General features: G+C 45.2%; 1 protein-coding gene across 1 annotated transcript; it reads left to right on the forward strand.

Annotated features, from left to right (window-relative positions):
- Positions 1-6,981: 6,981 nt before the first annotated feature.
- Positions 6,982-19,954, forward strand: PLPBP (pyridoxal phosphate binding protein). Its single transcript, XM_032773990.2, has 8 exons — positions 6,982-7,131; positions 8,969-9,076; positions 10,125-10,160; positions 10,928-11,003; positions 13,514-13,648; positions 14,810-14,952; positions 17,262-17,360; positions 18,236-19,954. Exons 1-8 carry the CDS (start codon positions 7,033-7,035, stop codon positions 18,362-18,364), a joined length of 825 nt encoding a protein of 274 aa, XP_032629881.1. The 5' UTR covers positions 6,982-7,032; the 3' UTR covers positions 18,365-19,954.
- Positions 19,955-20,867: the final 913 nt, after the last annotated feature.

Genomic DNA, 20,867 nt, shown 5'->3' on the forward strand with positions numbered 1-20,867 from the left:
CCCCCGCCTCCCCGGGCAGCCCTGAAGAGATCTGCTCTGGTCCTTCAGCTTCTGTGTGACAGTTCAGGCAGCTGTGTGCAGAGCAGAAATGTACATGCTGTGAGCATGTTACCTTTACCAATCTGCAGAGTGAATTGACTTGAAGTATAATTATTGGACGCCAGTGACAAATTTCTAGGGTATGGAAGATTTGAGGGGAATAATTTTGTTCATTCACATGGTTGTTTTATCTTTAACCTGACAGGGGGCAGCATGGTGTGTTTTTAGAGCAGCTGTGTAAACGCTGTCATTGTTCTGAATATCAAAAGAGAGGGAAAGGCAGCTGATTGCATCAGAAGATAAATACTTTGGTTCAAGGTACCATGTGACTATCTTCGCATTAGATTTGAGGTGATAAAGATTGGGATTGTCACAGGACCTCAGGCAGTGGGGTATCCGGTTCCTGGATAGAAACTCTTTTAGGATCCCTTAACAATTCCAACTAGAACAGTGGTTCTCAAACTTTTGTACTGGTGACCCCTTTCACATAGCAAGCCTCTGAGTGTGACCCCCCACTTATAAATTAAAAACACTTTTTAATATATATTTAACACCATTATAAATGATGGAGGCAAACCGGGGTTTGGGCTGAAGGCTGGCAGCTTGTGACCCCCGCATGTAATGACCTTGTGACCCCCTGGGGGGTCCTGACCCCCAGTTTGAGAACCCCTGAACTAGAATGTGCAATTGGTATTGTTTCAGCAGTGCTGCAAATGACCCCAGCCCTAAGTCCTTGTGCTGTGAAGCTTCATCACTTGCTCAGATCTGATACATAGAATAGCAATTGGGGCCTGGAAGGCTTTGGAGACAGGGAGGCTTAGTGAACTAAGTGTGTTTAATAACTTTTTTTCAGTACCTTTGGGAGTGCCCTAGAGAGCAGCCGTTCCTTATCAAGGGGGGGGGCTCAGGCTCTGTGGATCATGCAGTCGTGCCCTTCCTTGCTGGGACTGCCCATAAAGAGGCCAAAAGAAATTTTGTGATGTGGACATCAAGAGGCTAGATGGAGTCCCACGGCTCCTTCCAAAAAAGCCTCTGATGGCAACAGCTGGACATGGCTGGGTGTAGTTGAACGGACTGCGTCTCACTGTGAATACCTCTAAGCCATCCAGTCCTCAATGTTTTAACAGTAAGAAATAGCATTGACTCAGTTTCCCATGGGTAAAAAAGGCTAGTGATACCATCCCCTGTGAAGCACTGGTGGGCGCCCATGTAAAGCGCTGTGTGAGAGCCACGTATTATTATTACCCAAGAACCCCACCGTGACAATCAGATGAGTCAGCCTCCCTGAGTTAATTAAAGCTGAGGTACCTTTTCTCTCCTCAGCTTCCTGTCAGAACAAAGGAGTAACCAAGCAACCAAATAGCTCAATTTGCTGTAATTTTTCTGAGTCACAAATGCAAAACATGAGCTAGGCAATTTAAAACAGTTAAACACTTATATGCCTGAGCAGGATGAAAGAAAAGGCCATCACGCAATGATTAGTGGCTGTGACTGATTTAGGCAAGACCTTGTCTTGCATAATGTGCTGCTTGCTTTCTAAATTGGTCTGCATTAAGGAACAACAAATCATTATGTGACCCACCACACACACACACACACACACACACACACACGTTTACAAAATGGGGAATAACTGGCTAGGTGTGGTCATACTGCTGACAAGGATCGGGGGCTGATAGTGGATCACAAATTGGATATGATTCACCAGTTGCAAAAAAGGCTAATACGCTGAGGTGTCATAACAGGAGTATTGTACACCTCTACCTCGATATAACGTGACCTGAAACAACACGAATTCGGATATAACACGGTAAAGCAGAGTTCTGGCAGGAGCAGAGCTGCGCACTTCCGTGGATCGAAGCAAGTTCGATATAACACAGTTTCACCTATAATGCAGTAAGATTTTTTGGCTCCTGAGGACAGCGTTATACTGAGGTAAAGGTGTATGTCAGACACAGGGGGTAATTGCCCTGTTCTGCTTGGCACGAGTTGGAGTACTGTGTCCAGGTCTGGGCAGCCCACTGTAGGGAAGATGTAGACAAATTGGAAAGAGTCCAGAGAAAAGCAATAAAAATGATAAAGGTTTAGAACACCTGACCTAGGAGGAAAGGTTAAAAAAAGCATATTTAGTCTTGAGAAAAGAAGGCTGTGGAGGAGCTGAAAAGTCTTCAGATACGTTAAGAGTTGTTATTAAGGGGACGGTGACCAATTGTTCTCCATGTCCACTGCAGGTAGGACAAGTAGTAATCAGCAGCACTCACCTGGGATATGGGAGACCCAGGTTCAATTCCTCTTTCTGGATTTGAACAGGGGTTTCCTACCTCTGATCCTGGAGTTGGGCTGGTTCCTGTTCATGGATTGTTAAAATGAGAGAGGGGTGTGCTGGCTGGCTTGTGTGGACCTCATTCTTTGATCTCTCTCCCCATTCATTGTAGAGGGAGCCTAGCTGCCTAACTTGTTCCTGTGATTTTCTGCATTCCTAAGTTAGGTGCTGTGATGCTCAACGCTGCAATGCCTAAGTCTCTTTGTGGATCCTTCGCATGGAGAGGCATCAGGAGAGCAGAGGTCAATGCCAAACTTGAACATGACTCTCTGACTCTTAGAGAATTAGGTAAGGAGGGGGAGAAAAGGGCAAACAAATAAAATGCGTTAAAGGAATAAATTAAAGCAAAATAAAAAGAAATTAACCATAAGCACTGGAGCCAACAAAAATATCTGGGTCCTAGCCAGGGCTTACTGCCCAAGCCATAGCTTTCCTTCTCAATAGAAACATCTGTCTGAGCTCTCTCTCATTTAATGCAGCAGGGACTGAAGGGAGGGACCTGGCAAAGGAAGATTTAGCTTCCTGTTTACCCCATTCCTCATTTTCAAAAATGCAGATTAATTGGCTATTAAATGGGTGCACTCAAGAAAGTGGGCCCAAATGGGTGTCCTTGTCTCATTTGCCACAGAACCTCAACATGCCCAGCTATCTCTCCTATGATTCTGCTGTCTCCATTCCTGGCCAGCCTTGTGCTCAGAAATTTGCAAAAAAACCTGTGCTCTTTGGATCCTTTCTGACCAGAATTACCATTTTTTCAGGCACTAAGAGGGTGTTTGCTGGGGAATAAAGATGAAATCAGCCTCTGAGGATTTATTCTGAGTTTAGCGGTACTAACTCTTTCTCATTGTGTGCGGTTCCATATGAAGTCAGTAGATAAATATTCTCTGTTACACAATGCTGCCATGCTTTTGAGAGAAGGATTATATTAGATATATATCTGTGAAGATAAAAGGAGTGGGAAACCAAACCCTTTTTTCCAGGGAAGAGCAGGCCTTTTTCCAGTGCTCTGTCAAATTCCTGTCTTGTGTATAGAAAAAGGCAAGAGCTCACTTTGTTGACATCATTATTTCCCAGGTGGTTCTGTGGTGCAGAGCCTGTAGGACGGTGAAGTGACTTCATTCAACAAATGTATTTCATTCAAGTGATGTGTGATGACAGTTGGAAAAGCAACTATAACAATGCTGTCATGGAGTTTCATGATGCAGTTATTCCAGATCAAATTTGCTCAGATGGCAGATTCTCTTATTGACCGCATTGCAAGCTCTACCCAGACCTGAAAATCCAGCCATGCTTTCTGCCCATGGCATCAGCACCAGCAATAAAGATTCTGTGGTTGGAAAAGAGCTAACTCTGGTTATGATGTACAAGGCAGAAGATAATCCTTCTTTTCATATTCTTCTGCAGCACTGCAGTTGCTAACAGGTCTTTTGATGAAATTCACCCTTACGTACCGCTTAAACCCCTAAATGATGCATAAGTCTTGAACTGCACGGGAGTGAATTTCATCTACATTGAGGTACTCACTGCTTTCAAATATGGCAACATTCATGTGGAAAATATCTTGTTACCGTAGAACTATCAAGTTGTTAACAAATGGGAATTTGTCTAAACAACATTCCTTTTGGAATAAAGGAGAAGGTCATGGTTTAAATGTTTACATGTGGAAAATGTAGAGTGTTTCCTCTCTTGGAGTCATGGATAAACCCTGTATTTCTCATGCAGCCTCAGGTATTATTTTTTCTTTTTGTTTTTTTCCTATGCTATTATCTGTGGTGCTTTTTAAAAATTCTGTTCTATTATTACCCAGACTGGAACTCCAAACTTTTGGAGTTAAAGAGTTATTTGCCTCGGAATTACTGCATGAGTTAAAAAAGAAATGTATTCCCCAGATCATCGGAGGGCAAGAACATATTTCAAACAAGAATCTTAATCTGTGTAGCTCAACCCTACATTTAGTTGGAAGTCCTCATCTTTAAATGTGATTTTCCATGAAAAATAAATGGGTTTTAACTAAGAGAATAAAATATTTCATGAAAGCCCATGCTCCATGGGTTTTCCCATCCCTTGTTCTAACTTGCTTTGCATCACAATCTGATCATGTTGCATCATAAAGTTATTATAAAAACAAATTGTCTCTGAAAAGATGAATTTTCAAAGGTTGCAGCCCTATTTGGGGTTAGGGAATGTCATATAAAAAACATTAGAGAATCAAGCCCTGCTTAAATAAACCAGAGCCTATAGTGTGATTTCTAATTCATTTCCAACTGCACGTTAAAGTATTGGTTTTGATTTTTCAGTGTTGTATTGTTGGGCCCTGTCTAGGTATTTGTATGACTTCTGGGTGAGTGCATCACAGACATTAATAAATGTACCTTGTCAACATCCCTGTGAAATCCCCAGTATGTCAGTGGGGAATTGAGGCACAGAGCATTTAAGGGTCAGATTATCAAGTACTCAGCACCCAGATCTGGGATCAAACTTTCAACAGCTCGGCTCCCATTTAGGCGTCTCAGTAAAGGCTAGATTTTCAAAACCATTCAGAACCCCAAAGCTCCCCTTTGGCCAGATTTTCATCAGAGTTCAGTACCCAATGTGCACAACATAACATGCTGATCCCTTTGGAAAATCTGGTCCCAAGTGACTTCCCCAGGGTTGTCATAGTGAGTCTGTGGCAAACCTGGGACTTGAACCCATACCACTGCCTTAAATAGAACATCATTCTGTTTCACCATGAAATGCAAAAGTGGCAGGGAAGCTGTACTCCCTAGATGTGTACGTATATAGGTGGGGCCTGGGTGTTTTCAACAAGCAGCCCCTATCTCTGTAACTCATTTCTTCCTTTGAGTCAACATAGTCCATCTTTGTTGCCCTTCAAGTCAGACTGTGTGTGAATTCTGATTACCCAGCTTTTTTCTGAGGCTTTGTCTTGACAAGGAAAAGTGGTTGAGTTTAGACCAGGCTTAGCTAACGTGCTGGTTAAGCCCACCCTAAACTCAACCAATTTTCCTAGTCAACACAAAGCCTCGGGGAGTTGTGGTTGATAGGAGTGTTGTTTCATTTGTATTTGTTAAAAGGATGCTGTGAACTTTAATTTGCCTCTGATATATATGTTGGAAAGAGATGCTTTTATAACCCCTAAGGCTGATGGAAACATTTGTATAATGAAAAAACAAACACCAAAACCAGTCATTTTTGAACAAACATTCTTCTGCAGCGTGTGAGCTCTAAGTAGGGTGCCTCTGAGCACCTGGAAGTGAAATTGATTTTAAACAAAAGTGAAATTGACTTCATTGATTTCCAGCATCTAAGTTGAGCGAAAGGCAAAGAGTACACTGTACATCAGTTACAAAAGTAAGGGATCATTAGGTTGTTTTCACTTCTAACATTCTAAAGTGTCTTTAGTAACATAGGTAAGAAATGTGTTTCTTTACAACATATCAATATTAAGATAGCAGCAGTTTCCCCTTAATATGGCTGACGTTTAGGTCCAGACCTACCAAAAGACTTAGGCACCTAACTCCTATGCTAGGTGGGTGAACAAGGTCTCCTTTATAACATGTGGCCAACTGGTTAGAATGTTTTTTTTAGGATGTGGGAAAACCTAGTTCAATTCCCTGCTTTGACCGATGAGAAGAAAGGATTTGAATGGGTTTCCCCCTCTCAGGTGCATGCCCCTTAGCCACTGGACTGAAGGATAGTTTGATGAGGGGCTTTCATAGATGCTAAGGCCCGCAGGTACTGGTGTGATCTAGTCTGTCCTACCAACATAGGCCATGGGACTTCACCGAAATAATTCATAGAGCATATCTTTTAGAAAAACAGCCTCTCTCAAGCTCTCCTGTTGTCATTGTTCCACTGCGTATAAATAGTTAAGTATACTTTGAGCTAGACAGAGTGAGTAAGAATGCTCCTTTAGTTCAGTGGTTATGGCATTCACTGGAGAGGTGGAAAACCCTCACAGCTCATCTTTGCTCTTGCTTTTTTGCAGACATGAACACAAAGCATAGTGTTGATGTAATATATTAAATGATACAAGAATTCACGCCCTACGAGGAAGCTGGGCAGACAGAACCATAAGTAGCAGAGCCAGCTGAGCATTACTGGCAGGTGCTCAGGTGGGCCAAGTAACACCCTGAGGAGACCAGAATATGTGTATTGTTAATTAGTATTGTCGATGTACTTAAAGGCGAATTGATTATGTCTTTCTACAAATACTGGCTTTCTTGTTATTGTTAATGGCATCACAGAGATAATTAATGGAAATTAGTTATCCAATACTTGTATTACACCTATTGCATCATTCTCATTAACGGTTGTCATTTGATGTGGCTGCTTGTAAGCTTTTGGCCCTGCCCGCAGCTGACTGCAGTCCAAGCAATGCACCCGCTGCACGACACGCACACAGCACCCCTGCGCTCGGCCACCCCCTCTTTGCAGGGTGCATGGGCACGAGCAGGCTGCCACTCCTGGGAGGTGCTTAGCCTTCACTATGGTCGACCTTCCCAAAATGGCCGCTGCCCGCTGCCAGTCTCAGACGCAGCCTCGCTTCCGAGGACCCACCTCCCTCAGCCATTGGCCAGATGGGTTGGAGGGCGCGCGCCGATTGGCTGATTTGAGGGGGGCGGGAGGGTGCGGCGGAAGTCGGGCTGGGGGCGGCTGCCTGGTGGGGGATGTGGTGGAGAGCAGGGATGGCAGCTGGCGAAGGGCTGGGCCGGGCGCTTAGGGCGGTAACGGAGCGGATGCAGCAGGCAGTGGCCAGGCGGCCCCAGGTGAGAGGGGGCGGCGCCCGCTCGATGCACACCCCTACCTGCTAGGGCCCCCACCCTATGAGCCCCCCAGCAGCGGGGGTCAGGGCCCCCCCAGCACCCGCACCTGCTGGGCCCCCAATACTGGGGAATAAGTCCCCCCTGCCGCACCCCAGGGGGCCCCTAGCACTGGGGAGCAGGGCCTCTTCCCCCCAGCACTCTCACTGGCTGGGCCCCCCTAACACTGGGGAACTAGCCCCCTACCCCATCACAGGGGTGCCCTAGCACTGGGGAGCAGGGCCTCCCCCTCCCCACCAGCACCCCCACCCGCTGGCTGCGTGTGGTAGGGTGAATTTCTGGGTGAAGGCTGAGGGGAGGCGGGTGCTAAGGCATGATTGGGTTGGCCTAGCCTAGGAGGGGTTTGGGGCTGGCTGGTTGGGGGGGAGTTATTGGGGAAGGAGTGTTTACAGGGGGGAAGGCAAAAGAGAGTAGGTTAGGTGGCTGCAGAGCATCTCTCCCCTTCCTCAGCTGGCTGGGTTTTTTCTTCCCTTCCCCTCAGTTGAAACGATTGATCTGGCTTTTATCATTCCCCCAAATCCTATGAGTCTTACATATGGGGGTCTCATGCACCCAACCAGAGCGCCCCAGCTGCTTTAGGGGCTGCTGTCCTCCTTCCATCCCCAAGACGTGCTCCTCATTACCTTCTGAAGATCTCCCACCTCCACCACCACTGGGCTACTAATCCCCTCTCTCTCGCTGTCTCCTGCTTCTAAAAGCATGGGTGACAGGAGGGATTATCTCAGCCCACATATTTTTGTGTTGTATCTAATGGAAGGAAAAATCAGGGTGTTTTTTGCCTTCCCTGAGGGATTCTGGTAGCATAACTAATCTAAGCACCCAGATATATTTCTCCTAGCTGTCAAATTAAGTCCAGCTGCGGCTGCTTGAGTGGCATAAGAGAGAGCTTGAGAGAAGTCCCTGCTTTTTCTATACTGAGGATTTCTCACTCTCCTGAAGTACATGCTCCACTGGGCAAGAAGTCAAGAAATGTTTGTAGGGAATTAGCTGTATAAAGTGTGTCAAAAGTTTCTGTAAGGTCACACCACTGGGGAAACAACATTGTGTTGGAAAGTTAACGAACATATTAACTGACACGTTGAATATGATTTTGTACTTAATGTGGACAAAGACAGATGTGGTTAATGACTAGCTGGTTGTAGCTAACCTTATGAGCTGCCTAGGGTTAACCATTTAACCCTAGGCTGGTTTTTGAAAAAAACATTGTCCTTGTCTACATAAGGTGCAAAGTCACATTAAACAAGTTAATCCATCTTCTAACATGATGCTTTTTCTCAGTGTAGTTGTGGCCAAATTGTCAGTTAAGATTGCTGGACCTCATCTACATGGGGAGCTGTTTCTGACTGAGTTCATCTGTGGATGCTCTTATTCCAGATTAGTTTATTCCACTTTGGAATAAAAGCAGTTGGAATAAAAGCAGCCCCATGTTGTTAATCAAGAATAGTTACTCTGCTTTAAATTCATACTCTACCTTATTCGGTATGTCTTGCATGTGTAGATAAGCCCTTAGAGCATCTCGCCAGCATGGCCCTTATGACCCCAAGTGGAAGAAATCCTCATCAAGAAAGTTAAACTCTTCTCCTTATTGGCATATTGTGGCACCTCTTGCACTACAGAGCAGGCTGGTCTAGAATACAGGCTTTTGGAGAGAGAAGGGGCTGTTATTTTAAGTAGCTTGCCATGAGGATAACTCTTATTCCATTAGATGTTGACTAACCCTCTCAGCTGAGGTTTGGTCCTGGTATTCATGCCACTGACTTCTCACAACTGCTTCCTTTGACAGAGTCTCCCTGCTGTACAGCCTCGACTTGTGGCTGTCAGTAAAACTAAACCTGTAGACATGGTTATAGAGGCCTACAATCAAGGGCAACGCAGTTTTGGAGAAAATTACGTAAGTGCCTCCCCACCTTTCTCCCATTATTTCATAGGCTTTAAGGCCAGAAGGGACTGTTGGGATATAGTCAAGCATACTGCATGGTACGGGCCATAAAATTTCACCCACTGAAATCCAGCATCTGGCCCAAGAAGTTGATCCTGAATTACAGCATGCCTTTTAGAAACTGTCTGATAAGCATTCGCTCTCTTGTGGTGAACCCTTAAGCTTTAGCCCCTGGGTGACTAGTAAAAGCGGACTCCGCTTCAAATCCGTAGTTAGGTTTTCCTTTGTGGACTGAAGCATATTTCTTTATTTTAAGGTTGTTTAACCAGCACTGTATGAATTCTTGTCTTCTAATTTCTTGACAAATGCTATAATTCCATTCTAGAGAGCAGGACGTAACGGAAAGGGGAGTAACTGGGTATTTTATCCAGCAATCCATAATTCTGGGCTGCGGTATTTCGTGGCTGGCTCCTTTGCTTACATCCTGTTCTGTTTTTGCAATTCAACCACAGCCAGCAGGGTAAAGAAGGGAGAGCTGTAAGCAGTGCCTGAAACTTTAATATTTCTGCACCTGATAACAGCACTTTTAGCTGACCTCTGGCACAGCAAGGATGCTAGCTTGTGGCCAGGTAGAGGAGGGGGAAAATATCCAGATGTTCATTCTTGGTAAAGTAGTGAGAAAAAGTACCCTGTATCTGAATGCTGTTCAAAGTGGCAGTACAAGTAAAAGCGCACTACCTAACTTCAGTCGTCTTCTACCAAATGCCAGACTCAGCTGAGTGGTGCTTGTCTACGTTATACTCCATGTAGTACGTTCTGCTTGTGATGCCAGTGTATTACATCCATTAGCATTACTGGGTGCTACAGAGGAGAGAGCAGTCCCCATCTCACCATCATCCCCATAGACACTCCATGGAAAGTCCATAGTCGTGTATTTGTGGTACAGTTGTATGGTGTGTCCCAGGAACGCTGGTTCCGGCACAGTACCTCTGCTCTTCCAGCAGAAAATGGAGAAGTGCCTGATGTAGTTTTAATGAAAGGATGTCTTTAATTCACTCAGGTTCAAGAGTTACTAGAAAAGGCATCAGACTCCAAAGTAAGTATACTGTTTTTTATATAGTCTTTCTGTCACCCCCAAAGTATCTTTACAATTAGGCAGACGTTCCATCTATGTTTTATTTAAGGAATCAAGGTGGAGGCTGAAGGAGGGTGGGGCATCCTTAGCTTCAGGCCTGTTTATTGGAATTCTTGAAGCTCCTGTCAATGAGCCGAGTTAGTCGTGAGGCTTACATGTGGCCCCTATATTGCCAATAGTGCTGTGGCTCTCAAACTTTTTTTACTGGTGACCCCTTTCATATAGCAAGACTCTGAGAGTGATTTCCCCTTTATAAATTAAAAACACTTTTTAATATATTTAACACCATTGTAAATGCTGGAGGCAAAGCCGAGTTTGGAGTGGAGATTGACAGCTCATGACCCCCTATATAATAACCTCACGACCCCGAGGGGTCCCGACCCCCAGTCTGAGAACCCCTGCAATAGTGGTCTCTGCCACAGGAGATACAGGCTGTTCTCAGGTTTCAAAGACCAGTGATAATGACTTGCTTTTAAAAAAAACACATTGTTTTATGGTTATTTTTTTGCCCACACTTTGCATAACATTCTATTCCCTTAGTCCTCCCCACAGGAACCAACCTCACTTGCACCAGAAGCACTGTCTGAGCCAGACTTCCCTCAGTAAATTACAGAAAGAGGTGCTTGGGGATTTTTCTTTTTTCCCTAGACACAAACAGCCCCACATGCATTTTGGTTGGTGAAAAAATTGCAGTTCAGACTTGATTAACTCTTCCTCTCTGTTCTCAGATTCTGTCTTTGTGTCCAGAAATTAAATGGCATTTTATAGGCCATCTGCAGAGGAATAATGTCAACAAACTGATTGGTAAACTTAATTTAACTTCTTTATGCTCAGTGTCCCGGAGCACAAATTGTTCCTATGTCATCATTTGCTTGATTAACCCATTAGTGCAGTTGATTATAGGCCAAGAAAGCATGGTCCTGGCTTCATGTTTTACTTTTACTTCTTTCTGCTGTTATCCCTTGCCATAGTTCACTGCTGGCTGGAGGCAATTCAAAACAGCTCTATGATACTTTTGCTTCACAGGAGGTTGGGAGCCCCTTAGTTGAGGGAATATGACTTTGGTATCTCTGATATTCGCCTCTGTCTACAAGAGAACTCTCTTATGTTCATGAATTTTCACATACGCTAAAATAAAACGCAGCCTATGGAACTCATTTCCACAAGACATCAAAGACTAAGAGCCTAGCAAGACTAAAAAAGACTAGACAGGTGCATGGATAATGGAACTGTTCTGAGATTTAAAGGTAAAACTTTCAAAAGTGCCTAAATGAAGCCTTGCCTACACTAGAAAGTTTTGGGCGGTACAGCTATACAGCAAACCCTCCTAGTGTAGATGTGGTTCATACATACCAATGGGTGGTTCTTCTGATATATCTATTACCCAACAAAATAAGCTGTGGATACGTCTATACTACAAAGATAAGTTGACCTATGTTAGGTCGACCTTACAGCCACTGGAGTAATTACTGTGGGGACAACTGTCCACACTACCCTCCTGACTGAAGAGGGGCAGTGTGTGGGGGCTGAGAGCTCCAGGGCTCTCAGCTCCACACCAGGAACCCAGCTGCCTCTGGGGCTTCTTGCCTTCCAGCTCCCAGCCAGCAGTGGGGATGGGGAGCCAGCCAGCCAGCTACCCAGGGCTTCTCGCCTCCAGTGGGGAGATCCACATCTGGAGTTCGGCTGGCCGCCGTGCTTCTGGAGGACAGGAGGAGTGGGGAGCCCAGCCAGCAGCCCAAGCCAGGAGCTTGGGTGTCAATCTGGCTTGGAATGGAGACTGGGCAGCAGCCCAGCTTTGAGCTGGCTTTTTTGTCAATTTCATGGCTCCAAGCGGAGCCATGAAATTAACAAGAATGACAGCCAACAGCCCTTGTAAAGACTGCATTGCCCTAACTACACTGACATAAGCCATACAGCTCTTACTGAGGTGATTTTATTATGTCCACGTAGCAGGGGAGTTACATCGGTGAGAGGAGCATTTCAGTGTGGACATCTCCACTATTTTGTCAACAAAACTCTGTAGTGTAGACAAGGCCTAGATCAGAAAAACACTCCTCATCTGGTATTACAGCATCTACACTAGGGCTTTTGCGGACCCAACTCTGAGTTTTGGAAGGGCTGTAAAACTTCTTGGGTGTGCACCAACTCCTGTTGGGGGTGAGGAGAAAGCTTCCTGGGGAGTAGACTCTCATACCTACTCACAGCAGGTTTGTTGCAGCTGACACTGGCTACTGTGGAAGACAGGATCCTGAACTGGGATGGGGCTATGGTCCAATCCCATATGGCAATTCTTGAATCCAGTACGGAATAGTATTTCATGAATTTTTGTTGTTTACTTAGCTCTTCTACAGCCCCAGCTCTCTCTGTGCTGGGTCACTGTGACCCCTTCTAAGAATGGGGGAGATGATGTCTCACAACGGAAGGATATTTTGGTATGTGCCATTTGTAGCAAGTAGTCAAGCTGAACTGCCACATCTGCTAAATTGGCCTAACGTAGTCTGTGTGTTCCACGGCAAATGCACAGTGTAGTGCACTGAACGTGCTGTGCAAATTTTAAAGTCTGTCTTGGGTGTATGGCACTAAAGAATGATTGAAGCCTCATGGAAACCTGGTGACCAGATCATTCTGTTCCTGTATCTCTGTTACTGATGCCTGTCTGCATGTTTGTTCCTCTGCCCCTGCTGCTTCCCAGAGGAAGGCTTATGACTTCAAGCAGGGAGTAAACAGCAGGAGCAGATGATCCAAAGAACAACTACCATGTTCCTTGGTAACAAAGAGCAAGGCAAGAAAAATACAGTAAGCTCTGGGAGTGTAAATAGAACTTTAAGCTAAACGCTTCCTGCACTGCATGAGACACCTGCAGCTTTAAGGTTTTAGAAAGCACTGTGGCAGGTTAAATCTTCTTTCAATCCGTTTCTTTCCTTAACAGAGATTTTCAACTATTTCATTTGGTTTGCAACCAAAATTTCTGTCTGTCTCTGCCCCTTACATTTGTACCATCAAGTTGGGTGCCATTTCGCATTTAGCTCCTATGGGGCTGTACGTTCTCAATGTGCTGTACAAACACAGTTTAATCCTCGCAGCCCGTGTGAGGGAGGGCGGTACTGTTCAGTTCATTTTATGGATAGGGAAACTGAGATCCAGAGGTGAAAAGACTTGCCCAAGGCATGTATTGAGTCCAGGATTGGGACTTGGGAGGTCCTGGCGACAGTTAACAACAGGCTATTGCCAGTGGAGGCAGACGGTGTTCCAGCTACAGTTGTTTGTGCTTTTGCCAACAGAAATGCCTTCAAATCTGCCTTATTTCTCCCTAGCTGTCCCCAATCTGTTTATGGTGGAAACAGTGGATTCTGTGAAACTGGCAGACAAAGTGAACAGCTCGTGGCAGAAAAAAGGGTCATCGCAGAGGTTAAAAATCATGGTGCAAGTTAAGACAAGTGGAGAAGAAAGTAAGTTGTTGGACACTTGAGCTAATGACGTTCATATTCTGTTAGCACTGTTAATGGGTACAATATAGCTGGGTTAGACTAACCTGTGTATTTAAAGAGCTACTCTAGGTCTGAAATTCAACCTGCCTTCAGTGTTTTAAAATGGAGTATTTCTTTCCAGTCTGAATAGCTCAGTTAAAAAACCTCCATTATCACTGAGAAATTGGGGAGGTGGTAAATCCTGCAGGGAAACGGGAAAAGCAAGGCTTGGGTGTCATTTGCCGGCATCACCAGAGCAGTTAATGCTATTCCTCATGTTGGCCTGGCCTCAGTTGTGCAGCAAACAAAATGTATGTTTCAAATGTCATCGGAAACATGGGGGCACAGGAGGGCAGTCTAGCTTGCCAAACAGAAATCAAGGAGCTATGTGACAAGACAGATACATGCATTTTTAGGCCAGGTCTCCATTTAAGTTTTTATCAGCATAGCTACAGTCCGCTGGGGTGTGGTTTTTAACAAATCACCTGCGCAGGCAAAAGCCCTGTCATAAGAGGATTTTATAGCAGCAAAAAGTGCTTTTGCCAGTTAGCCTTATTTCATTCACTGACCCAGAATAAGCTATACTGAAAGGCACTCTTTTCGTGGTATAACTGTATGTCTGCACCAGGAGGGTTTGCCAGTGTAGTTATACCAGCAAAACTTAAGTGTAGACAAGGGCTCATATTCGAAAGCACAGAGGAGGTGTTGCAGAGGACAGAGTAAGCAAGGCACTGTCACTATCTCTTTCAAGGTTGATTTTCTTTTAACATGGATAGATTTTTTTTGTATGGCAGACTTTCTGGGTGCTGCTCCTACATCAGGTGAAGCAAGTGGTCAAAGTGCCCAAGGTGACAGTGCTAAGGAGAATGCATAGGAGACTTTTCAATGCTCTAAAACCACTAGACCACCCCAGATGCTCCACAGCTCTTGAGGGGCTGCAAGTGGCTGTACCACTCTGTGCTCCATTTGTGAGAGCCCCAGCGTCTGGTTTGATACTGCTGTAAGCCATAGATTTTTGGTGGGCTAAATTTACAACAAAATGGAAACCATACCTAGGCAGCCTCTGGCTCTGAGCAGGGAACTCGATCTGGAGTTTGGCGTGTGTGGCTGTTTCACCATTGCGGTACATGCCTTCTTTTTCAGGTAAGCATGGTCTCCCACCTGGAGAAATAGTGGGAACAGTGGAGCACGTAATCAAGGAGTGTCCAAGCCTGGAGTTTGTGGGCCTGATGACAATTGGCAGCTTTGGACATGACCTCAGTAAGGGACCAAATCCTGACTTCCAGGTAAGACTTAACTGGGCCAAGTCTTTGGACTCACTGGAAATCAGTGGCAAGATTCCCATTGCCTGGGACCACAGTTTAGCCCGTCTGACAGTAATCCTGGCTAGGGCTTGTGGAGGACAGAGCTAAATGTGTGCAGAGCTAAACAGACCACCTCCACACTATTCATAAGGGGAAATACAGCTCCCATGAACCCAACTGACCGAGACTGTGCCATCTCTTCCGCAGTGAGGCAAGGAAGCGGGTACATAGCAGCAGGTTGAGAGAGGTGCAGCATGGAGTTACAAAATGGCCAGTTAATGGCTACTGTTGCTTTGCTCTTCCAGTTGAAAATGCTGACTGCAGAAAGGCCTGCTGGGAGATGCGTTCTTACAGTAGCGTAACTGTAAGCCAGTGTGACCAGCTCACCAGCTGTGGTGTCAGAACTCCCAGCGGCAGCAGAATTTCAGTCCCTTTCTTCAGGAATGGGTTTAATTTTCAAAATCTGAACAGATCCCCAGGTCTGGCTGCATGGCATCTCCTTGAGTCTCTTCCTCAGAGGGATTCTGCCTCTGTCCTGTGTATTCAGGAGATGTCTCCAGTAGAGCCTTCCGCTTACCTGGTGGGGAAAGGACCTGAAAGTGGGCTCTCCCCAAGTCCCTGCATCTCCTGCAGGAGTCTCTCCTAACTGAGCTGCTTGCTGGCCTTTCATTTGAGGACCAGGTGATCTGCAGGCTATGCCTGATTCCTGGCCTAGGACCTATTGCCTGGAAGATGCATGATTAGACATAGGTGCAGCTAAGTCTAGTTCCCTTAAAAGGCCACCCCACCATATGTGGTCACAACCTTATGCTGCAAAGATTTCTAGTACGTCTATACTACAAGTGCTACAGTGGCACAGCTGCAATTAAGCAGCTGTAGTGCAAACGCTACAGCAACGGAGGTGGGTTTTCCATCACTGAAGTAAATCCAGCCCTTCCAGAAGTGTGAATTTTTTCAAATCCCTGAGTGACTTTGCAAAGTCGATCTAAGTTTTAGGTGTAGACCAGGCCTTGTCAGGATCAAGAAGAGGCTTCTGGGTTGCATAGGTCACACCTTGTATCAGAACAAATCGTTTCCCTTTTCTGAGGCAGATACCTCTCTAACAAACTCTCATTTAATTACGATATAGAAAACCTCCGTAACTGGCAGTAGCTACACTTACTCAGTGTCACTTCCATTTGGTAACTAATGAAGTGTGCTACAAACCTTTCCTGGGTATTGGAAGGAAGTGAATTGTAGGTTGGTGTTTGTATTGTGGTAGTGTCTAAAGACTTCCATCAGGGATCAGCACCTATCTGTGAGGCGATGTATTAGCCTGACAGACGGTCCCTGCTCCAAAGAGCTTATGTTCAAAATATGACAGTAAGACTCCAAATGAAAATAGTCTTCAGCTTGCTCCAGTGTTCACTCCTTAAAACTTGGCATTTCTAGAGCATTCTTGGTTTGCAGAGCACTTTGAAGACACTATCCTCTGAGGTAAGTAAATAGTATTGTCCTCTATTCCATAAAAAGAAACTAAGTGATCTAGAGGCTAGTGACTTGTTCATGGCTGCAGAGGCCATCGGCATCAGTGCTGGGATGAGAGAGTGTGGGAGTTCCTGACTTCTAGTTCTAAAATGCAGGTTAGCACAGTTTCACTTTGGAGGGGAGCTTTGCCGTCATGGTATAAACCCCTGGCAACAGTGTTTGGAAATGCTGATGCACTCTTATCCCTGGAGGTTCAAAGGTGTCAGTGTTGTCCAATTCAGGGACTTATAAGGAAGTATAACTTACAACAGCCTGGTCCTTTGCATAATCCCACCGGTCCTCTCCAGAGGCTATATTCAAGACATTCATAGGAGCCCATCTCCTAAAGATTGCTGAGGAAATGCACTGAATCGCCTGATAGACAGATCTGCCTTCTGGCAAAACTTCAACCACAACTTGCCTTTGCTGTTTTCTGCTTTGAGGGACCTGTGTCTGAGGCCAAGTAGTGCAAGGTCCTATCGCTGCACTGAATTAGACCTGCTCCAGGCACACTGCTGGGACACCTGTATCCCTTTAGAGGATGTGAAGGCTTCTGTGTGTATTATTGCTAATGTGGCCTATAGATAAGCTGCATTGTACATTTCCAAAAACTCACGAGGTAACTTAAAAACGGGCACGAGTCCTTGAGAACAGGGAGTATGGGAACTGCATCCAGGTGGAGGGAATCTCTGAAGAAGAGCCTAAAGCTTGCTCCAGGACACTCTGAAAAGCATTTAGTGTAACTATTGAGCAATATGTAATCTGCCCCTTGTTTCCTCTCTTAGGTGTTGATATCCTTGCGACAGGATGTATGCGAAAAGCTAAATATCCCCATTGAGAAAGTTGAGCTGAGTATGGGCATGTCCACAGACTATCAGCATGCAGTAAGTTTTTGGTTTCTTTGGGCTACTCCAGATCTAAGGTAGCAGTCATCTCACTGATACCACCTCCCTCTAGAGATAGTGACAGCACAGGCCAGTGATCAAACAGCCAGACCTTGCAGCCCATCCTACACTGAGATTCAGAAGCTAAGTCTCCTGAGGCACACAGCTGAACTTAACTATAAGCCTAGAACTGCATCATCATTGATCTCTCTGTTTGATAGCTTTGCCCATTTGTCATGACTCTTCCCAGAATAAGGCTTGCTCCAGTGACTTCCACATTAGTGTGACTTTGAGCACTGGTTCTATTAAGGACACACCCTCTGTATCTAAGGTATTTACACGGACCCCATCCCTGGGGTGTCTGAGCCCTTCCCAATCGTTCATGTATTTCTCCTCACAACACCCTTATGTGGCAGGGCAGTACTATTACCCTCATTGTACTGTGGGACACAGAGATTAAGTGACTTGCCCAAGCTCTCCCAGGGCAACTGTGGCAGAGCAGGGAGTTGAACCTGAGGTTCCCAAGTCCTATGCTAGCACCCTAAATGCTGGGCCATCCTTCCTCTCTTCTTCTGTTCTAAAGCAGGCAAGCACAGGGCTAGCATGGGAATACAGCTAGCCTGTTTGCTAACTTGTTCCACTGGGGGATACTTCTTGCACTATGGCTTACTACTGGATTAAATGATCAAAAGGGCACTTCGAAACCCAAATATAGAGCAGATATTGCATGTGGGAATAGAGAAAAAATGTGCATTCTTGTGTGTCCTAGTGGTTCAGCCCCAAGCTGGGTTACTGATGGGGCTAATGGGCGGTGAGACAACTTTGTTCTGAGCCCCAGTGTCTGAGGGCTGTCTTGTTCCCTCTTCTCTTTACAGATTGAGGTTGGATCCACAAACGTCCGGATTGGAAACATTATTTTTGGAGAGCGGGACTACTCCAACAAACCAGCCAACGCCAGTGACGCTAAAAGCAACGTGGAGACCTTGGCTGTGCAGGAGCACTAAATGGAAAGAGGAAAGATGCTCTAAACTACAGGACACCAGAGAGACTTAACTATGCACTTTCACCTCCTTCCGTAGTGACAGCTTGTCATGCTAGCGAGGGGAAATACCTGGTAATAGACCAGAGATCTCAAAACCTATAACGATTATTGTATGTGAGTAGAAACTGGATATTATTTTTTTAACCCACAAACAAGAAAACTTGTGATTGGAAATGACTTCAGTGTCTTAGCTACTTTTAAGAACAATCACTCTTGGATAACTATATTGGCTAAACCGATTTAAGCACTAGAATTGAGTTATTAATGAGCAAGAGGCATCTCCAGCAGTCTGATTATATTTTTAATATGAGGCGTGGTTTACCTGACGGAGAACTAACTTCTGATTAGCCAGTTTTAATGTTGTCAGAGGCATCTCTAAATACCCACTCATCTCGAGTGAGAAGGTACATGGCTCAATAGCTACCATATGCCTAGGTAGAAGCTACTTTGTAGAGACACATTGATAACACTTAACAGTATTGACACTGAAGAGAATATTCACTCATCTGTTTGTTGTTAGAACAGACATAACACAGTTGCTAGTGCAAGTCAATGGCATGCTGCTTTTGTCACATAAATTGGAAGGTGCGAGTGTGCTGGCTTGGCTGACCAGAGAGTGGATTTGTCCTCTCCAGACTGGCATTGCTAACTCTTACCACTGATGACACATCTCCTCCTGTCTTTGTAGGCGGCTTTTAAGCCTTTAATCTTTTCCCCTTGTAAAGTGTTGAGAGTTATTTACATGCTACCCGATAAGTCCAGTTGCAGTGTGCTCTACTGGCTAGAGCAGGGAACTGTGTGTCTCAGACTCCTGGCTCTGCCATTGGCTTGCTATGTGATCTTAGGCAAGCCACTTAACCACTGTGCCTCAGTTTCCCCATCTGTAAAATGGGGATGATAATACTGACCTACCTCACATGGAGGATTGTGAGGCTTGCTTGTTTGTAATGTGTTTGAACCCCTTGGAGGAAAGGTGCTGCTGAAATGCAAAGTATTATTACCCCATTACTTCCAGATGTACATGAAATCAGTTGTATTGCCACTGCGCAGAAGCTGTAATATAGTTCCCAAATCTTTAAATTCACTTCTTCATTGGCTCTGACCTCTGCTCTTTCTAAAAGCGAGAAGGAGGAAGCTGTTCCATCACGGTAGCTGTTTCATCCAGGCTCGCAGCACATAGTTTCACTGACAGTGTTTACAGCAGATCAGTTTTGTAACTCGCATTTTGACAGTCGGCTTCAGGGTCTTGTCTGTTGCAAGAATGAGGAGACCTTAGTCATCAGTAGCAGTTCCTGCTTTTCATGGCAAAAGGCTTCTCTCTGTGTGCGTGTGTTTGGTTAAATCAGCCGTGGGTTTTATCTTCTAAATGTAACTGAAAAGAACACACTCTTGAATCAGCCTGTCATGTTACATAGCTTCAACACTGCATGCAGTCTGAATGGCCCTCGTCAGAGCTGCAAAGGGTGGTGTTTGACATAGTATGTTAATAAAACAGTTGTGAATTTGAATACCATCTGTGCCAATGACAAAGCTATTAAAGATGTTATTTTTATGTTCCAATGTTTTGGATGAACGCTGGGGGACAGTTGCTATGCAAGACATCTGCATAACATGGGGCTCATGTTTAGTAAGATTGGCTTGTCCTGGAGGAGGGGGTTGCTTTGAAAGACAGTTGAAGCAAAGGGCCTGCCTGCCTGCATAAGAGGAAGGGCTTCTTCATCAGAGGGAAAAATAAACAAAGGCTGAGACTGTAGAGCAACCCAAATGAGGGTGAGCAGTTCTCTCGCTGTGCCTCTGGGTGGCACTGTCCCCCAATTCTGTAGATCTGGTTTAAGAAGGATATTAGTACCTTCTGGCTGTGGGATACAGATACGTCCATAATAATCCTAGGCTAAAGTGGCTAGCCAGAGGTATGGAAGTGTTCGTGCTCTCCAGCCACGAGGAGGCTGGTGCAGAACAGGAAGTACCTGAGCAAGGAACAGGCCTTAAGCAGAAGCAAGGGAAACAGAAGAAATGATTGAGAGCATTAGCCAATGATTCCCCATCCCCACTCCAAACAATGAAAAGGAAGGTGGTAGAATGGTTATCACTACAGATTGTGTTGGCTCACCTGCCAATCAGCTATTGAGAAATGACAATCTCCTGGCCTACATGGTGCTTTTCCACCCTGATCTCTACAGCAATAACAAGTTTGGGCTATTTGTGTGTTTATATACCAAACAGTCCCTGATCTTCAGTATGCTTTCTGCTATGGACTGCAGAAGAATGGGACTAAATGATAATGGACTCGGCTGTGAATCTGTTTCCTCCTTAGCTCATATTCCCTCTATGAAGCCTACCTGCTTTCCCTTCTCTCCCATTTTCTCTACTCACTTCCGGAGTGGAAATTGGATACTGTGGGGCTTAATGAGGCAATGAATGACCTAGACTGGAAGTAAGTTCCAGGGATCATGGTATTGCAGGAA

The sequence above is a fragment of the Chelonoidis abingdonii genome, chromosome 2, assembly GCF_003597395.2.
Source record: "Chelonoidis abingdonii isolate Lonesome George chromosome 2, CheloAbing_2.0, whole genome shotgun sequence".
NCBI lineage: Eukaryota > Metazoa > Chordata > Testudines > Testudinidae > Chelonoidis > Chelonoidis abingdonii.

Bases quoted from the DNA above. Each gene is read 5' to 3' on its own strand.
- PLPBP (XM_032773990.2), top strand. From the start codon at position 7,033: ATGTGGTGGAGAGCAGGGATGGCAGCTGGCGAAGGGCTGGGCCGGGCG. The intron at 9,077-10,124 runs GTAAGTGCCTCC...TAATTCACTCAG, and splicing joins GCAGTTTTGGAGAAAATTAC to GTTCAAGAGTTACTAGAAAA. The intron at 14,953-17,261 runs GTAAGACTTAAC...TTCCTCTCTTAG, and splicing joins GACCAAATCCTGACTTCCAG to GTGTTGATATCCTTGCGACA.